The 6,000-nt window shown below is 35.7% G+C and overlaps 1 protein-coding gene across 3 annotated transcripts in view; it reads right to left on the bottom strand.

Moving 5' to 3' along the window:
* CNTNAP2 (contactin associated protein 2) overlaps positions 1 to 5,775 on the bottom strand; it is a 624,497-nt gene extending 618,722 nt beyond the window's left edge. For all 3 annotated transcript variants that reach the window (XM_072329823.1, XM_072329822.1, XM_072329821.1), the window contains exon 1: positions 4,894 to 5,775. In XM_072329823.1, coding sequence (XP_072185924.1) covers positions 4,894 to 4,987 — 94 coding nt within the window. In that variant the 5' untranslated portion in view covers positions 4,988 to 5,775. The remainder of the gene's footprint in view (positions 1 to 4,893) is intronic.
* Between the last annotated feature and the right edge of the window lie 225 nt (positions 5,776 to 6,000).

The raw sequence follows: 6,000 nt of genomic DNA on the forward strand, positions 1-6,000 counted from the left end.
TGGCCATACTGAGTAAGAGGCAGGTAAGACATTCATCAAAATCTAAAATATACTGTATTTCTGTTGTCTTCTGTTTTGTATTCCATTGCACTAGACACATGTATATTTAACCTTCCTTTAGATACATTACTATTTCTTCCATTTCTCCTACTGTAAACTTTTCCTCGCAGATTTTAAGTTACCCATTATGGAACAAGATCCTTTCAGTTACTTATTTTAGGTCCAGATGCTCATCTGCTGTATCTCTTCCTTCTAAATTTCAGGTTTTGATTGTCACCACAGTAAATATCAATTCAAGAATGTAAGACTATTGAGCAAAGGCAATTCAAAGATTCATCATTATTTAATTGGAAAAAAAAAAAAAGACATCGGCACACCTTTAGACTTGAGGTAAAAATGGTTATAGACAGATAATTTCTACTTAAGTAGAAACAGAGAAAGTAGAGATAAATGTATCATGTATACAAGCTGATATCCATGAGCAGAGATTACAAAATATTCAGTAACATGGCAGTTTTACAAAATCAAACAAAATGTTATGTTTATATCATATTTAGACAAATGCCATATTTCTACAATAAAATAATATTTTCCCTTTAAAATAAGTGTTCAAGTGTTTTCCCTTTAAAATAAGTGTTCTAAATAAGCAAATAATAGATGTTCATCCTAATATATCACATTTATTTGTAGCATAGAAAATCAATTGGCTAAATATGTTTAGATACACTATGGCACCTAGAAGGTAATTTTAGCTGCTATATTTAATTTTTGTCATGTATTTTAAGTTTTAACCTAACCTGAGCTTTTACTGATGTAAGTACAAAACCAGTAACAAAGATTCTAGCTATGTTGAGTGAATCTTACTTATTGCTTTATTTTAAATGCACACGCACACAAATTAAATGATGCTGATGAATGTTACCATCAAAAAAGTAGCTGAACTGGTTCAAAGAAAAATCTTTGAAACATTTCTACTGTATTATGGACTGAATGGTGAAATTTTCACTGACAGAAAACATAACCACACGTTTCTTAAAATCAGTGGTACAGTTTCTGTTTGCTTCAGTGAAAAAAGAGTGAAGATTGATGAAAAACTGCATTATTTGTTCCATAGATGAAATTCTGGAAAAGATAGATTTTGGAAATCATGTGCTGATCAAATTACCTCTTTCCAGGTATTGCTACAGTTTTCTAAAATTTTGAAGATTTACAAAAGTAAAAATTTACAAGAGTAAAAATTTACTCAGAGTTTCACCTGATGGAGAAGACTGCTGTTTCTTCTCCATCATACTCTATGTGACACTTGCAAATATGTGTACTTTCATAAGACTTCGCATGATTGTCATTTGGGAATACAGGTATGGGCAGTGATACACCTCAAGACTTAACCAGTTATCCTTTGAATGATCTGTTGGTCAAATTGCTTAGAGGTGAATCAGCTTCTGCATATATAGAATAAAAAAAATAGGAAAAAAGCTATAGTTTGTGCATAGCTCTTTATTATATTAAGATTCTTACAAGGCATTAAATATTGTTGTAATTTGGCAACATTGGATGTGAGATCTGCTGCTTTATAACATTTAAAGATCCAAGCTGTAATAACTAAAGAACTCCTTAAAAAGGAATAATTTTTATAATTTCAGAGAGTCAGGAAATCCAGCATTGAATCTCTTTGACACATTCTATAAGAATAGAAGGATACAGGTGGAAGTCAGTCTATGTAAAGCCTTATTCTTATCCTTTCCTGTTTAAGCCATTTTACACAGCCTCTTACAGTCTTTTACAGACTATAACATTTGTATTTTCAGTACTACTTTTTATTTTGTGATGACCTCTCCTGGTTGAGCTGTTCAGTATCCTTGGTTTCAGAAGTGATGAGATTCCACTATACTTATTCCAACAACAAATAAGAACAACAAAAAAGCAGAAAATATTGCTGAAGCATGAAAATCATAACTATTGATGAAATCTAAAGTAAGATCCGAGTATGTACTGTATGTCTATTGTACTTAAAAATGGACTTCCAGCATTCACTTTATCTTAAAAAATTTAACAAGGTTCAGAGCTTACAAAATTATCACATTCTCAGCCAAGAGAAAAAAAGTACTCAGAATCATCATTTGAACAATGATTATAGACTTACTGACATTGCAAATTAAACAAAAATTTCAGATGCATTATCATAAGTTATGTAAAATTCTAATCTTTCTGAAAAAATGCATTTTCTCTGTCTGCACAAATAGACTTTAAGAAAATAAGGAGTAGTAAGCTCATATCTAGTGATTAATATTTCAGTGTAGACCTTGAATCGTATATATGTTCTAACATATACTGCAAATAATGAACTTCCTTTTGTTAATTACTTCAAACTCAAAAAATAAAATAAAATAAAATAAAATAAAATAAAATAAAATAAAATAAAATAAAATAAAATAAAATAAAATAGCAATACAGGAACATCCAGTTACATTGTACACTATTTTTAAGTCTTTCAGAAGTATTATCAATATGATGTTCAAAACCAACTGAATAAACAAACAAACAAAAGATATAATTAAAAAAACACCTTTGAGCATTGTCTAATAAGAGAAAAAATAATAAAAGAAAACAGTAATGGCACTCATGTTTGAGACTTGCATGCAATTAATCAGCAGAAAAATATACAGCATAGTAATCAGTTTGTATATTAAAGTGTGCAACAGAATAACCAGATAAGTGATGCACCAAAACACTGTGATGTAGCACATTAGCTCCTACTGTGGTACCACTTCCCTAGCATTGCTGTAGCTTTAAAAAAAAATTCCAAGCATGTGCATTCTCTTTTCTGAAATTTTCAGGTTGACATTTAATTCAAGAGATGTTTGTGTTTCCATTAAAGAAATCTAGTTCCATTTCAGTTTCAGGAGTCAGAAATTAATGCTATAGACTACATAAGGAGAATATTGTTTGTGCTTTGTATGAATTAATATGAAGGAGTCTCTGAACATTTGCCAAAAAAATCTTAAAGATGGAAATGTATATAAGTACATTTTAATTAACATTGCATATATATATATACACATATACATATGTATATAGTGTACATATATTATTAATGATTTTTTTTGTTTGTTTTAGTAATGTAGCTATTAACATTGGATTCTCAGCTACTTTCTTTGAAAAGTTGAACATTTTTTATTGGATAATCAGATAACCTCCTATAGGTTATTTTCAAATTAAACTACAGTAATTAGCTACTGACTGATATAAATAGACATAGAAATAAATAATATCAAAATCCTGTTACAGAAAAACAGCATGGAGAAAATTAGTTTTCAGGAACAGATTTCTGACAAGTTAAATCATATTTTTGTGTGTATGTGTGCAATTCTATTATGCAGATCTTTAAACACATTGTGAAGAAATAATATACAGAATAAAAATTAGATAGCTCGGCAAGACTATGATGTAAACCTTAGGGATAATAAATATTCCCTAAATTAAAGGTAAAAAAAAATAAATAATAAAATAAAATAAAAAATGAACATCCCATAATCCTTCATACCAAGAAATAATGCAGGCAGTGATGTAGATTTTCTGTTGACAATGTAAGGACATTCTGTAGCAGTAACCATGTTTTATTTTTTCATTATATACCAGATGATAACAGATACAAACATACTAAGAAAGCAGAAGTGCTACTAATTATTGCAAACTCATTTCTCCCAACTGCTTCCCCAAGAAAACAAATAAACAAATTAAATGATCCTGCAAAGGGATGTATATAACACATACCTATGCAGTATACATTACATTCTAAGACAGTCCCCTGATTGAACAGTAAAATCAGCCCACAGTCACACATACACAGTCCCTACACATCCATCTGTAACATTTTAGTACATTTCTTTCCTCTATAAACAGCGAAGGAAGTCAAGAGTGTTGTCTATTTTTGATGAATCTACAAAAATGTAATACTTCAGTATGTATTTCAAAAATACTTTGCAAATGACAAATGTTTACATGATTTGAAGAGGGGAAAAAAAAAAAAAAAAAAAAAAAACAACCTTAGGGTTGCTGATATGTACCTGCAAATATCTTGCTGGAATCTACACATCAGTGCAGTGTTAAAGGGTTTATCTAGTACACATTGAAATCAAAGAACACACTGATATTTTTCATAATTATAGCAGAACTGGGTGCTGTTTAGATATTTTGCATCCTGCCAGTCTGAAGTTCAGCATTTCAGCAAACATTTGAACATTTTTCTTCTACTCCCTAGGAGGGCAGTTTCTTCTCTCCTCTAAAATATCTCTGCTCATATTATTATGGGAAGCAAAACTGCACTCAGAGAGAAAGTGGCCCAGGCTCAGCTCCTTCTACTTCTTCCTTCTACTTAACATCATGCTTTTTTCTTCAAATGAGATAAATTCTCTCTCACTGGCCCTTCATAAAACACTAGTTATGGAAACTACTGACAACTCCTCTTTTCCCTCACAAAACCGTGGAAATGAAGTACTTCCAAATGTACATTTCATACCTTCTAAGGAAGGTGAGAAAAGAAATATACAAATAAACAAAGCAAAACAAAACACAACGATAGCAAACAAGCCAAAACAGCCTCAAACTTTGAAAAGATTGCATTCAATTCTTTTCCTGCTCTGCCTTCACTGCAGAATGAAGACTGTATTACAGAGCAGGTCTTTTAGCTTTCCACACAAGCTACCACTAAAATCATCTGTAAGGAAGGTCTAATGTGAGTACTGAGAATAGTATCAACCTACAGTGTATACATACACAGGCAAATACACAGAAAATCAAACACCAGTTTTGCCACCAGAGATAAAATAAACAACCCCCCAGCCCCTGCCTTATTGTAGAGTTGAAATTTTGAATGCTTCTTAGAGTACTTACGAGCAGGTAGAGATGTCCTGGCTCTGCAACTGATGCTGCTGAAAATCCATAGGAAGACAGCTGCCCTGCAGCCAGTGCGGGCAACCACAACCATCTTTCACTTCCTGGCTCCCTGTGCTCCAAACGCCAGACGTAGAATACCTGCTTTTCTCCACTTTAGATCCTCTCTTTTTGCTTCTCTTTCTCGGAGGATGTGGCCAGTAAGTAAAAGAGGCAGGGCTTTACCTTGGGGTAGAAGCCAAATCCTGTCTCTGCTTGCTCTCTGGGTTTGCAGCAGAGGGAGAAGGTCGCGGTACTTCCTCTCGTTTCTCTGCGTTTTTGTGCGTGTGTGCCTTCTCCGACGAAGGGGGAGGGGGATGAGGGAGGGGGGAAGCCACGAAGTATCGTAGAAGAGAAAATGCAATCTCTGAAAAGCTGCGGGAAGGTGGGGGAGGGGGATGGGAGGGAAAGGGAGATGGAGACGAAAGGAAGGGAGAGAGAAGTACGGAGCTGCTGGAGCTGCTGGAGCTGCTGGCGCTGCTGATGCTGCTGTTGATGCTACTGCAGCAGCCGAGCCCTTCCTCCTGTACAGAGCAGTGCTGCCGAGAATAAATCCCTGCTCAGATACATGTACAAGATGCATAGGCAGCCGTGGAGCCAAACACAAAGACGCAGGAACTGCGAGAGAGGAAGAAAAGGCACTCCCGCAGCAGCGAAGCAGGCCAAGAGCCTCTCTCCTCACGTATTCACCATTTTCTAGCAGGAGAAAACGCGACCACCAGCAGCAGCAGCCTCCACCCAGCAATCCGAAAACAGATCAGAAGGGAAAATCCTATCCCTAGCGCCGACCTTCCCTTTTTTTTGCTTCCTTCAGCTCCTCCCTCTTCCTCTGCGCCCCTCCGGCCTCCAGGATCCTCCTCGTCTTCCGCTGGCGCATCAAAGCAGGAACTCAGGAACCTCTGGCGCTCCTGACGCTGTCCGCAGTACTGAAAAAGACGGCCCCCGTCTCGGCCCCGGGGCGCAGTGACACCACCGCGACCGGCTACTGGCTACCTTCGTCGCTACTGCTCTGCCTGGCACCGGGATAGTAGCAGCTCCCTAAGCACAAGTCTAAGGCCCAGCCAGGCG

Source organism: Excalfactoria chinensis, chromosome 2 (assembly GCF_039878825.1).
Source record: "Excalfactoria chinensis isolate bCotChi1 chromosome 2, bCotChi1.hap2, whole genome shotgun sequence".
NCBI classification, from domain to species: domain Eukaryota; kingdom Metazoa; phylum Chordata; class Aves; order Galliformes; family Phasianidae; genus Excalfactoria; species Excalfactoria chinensis.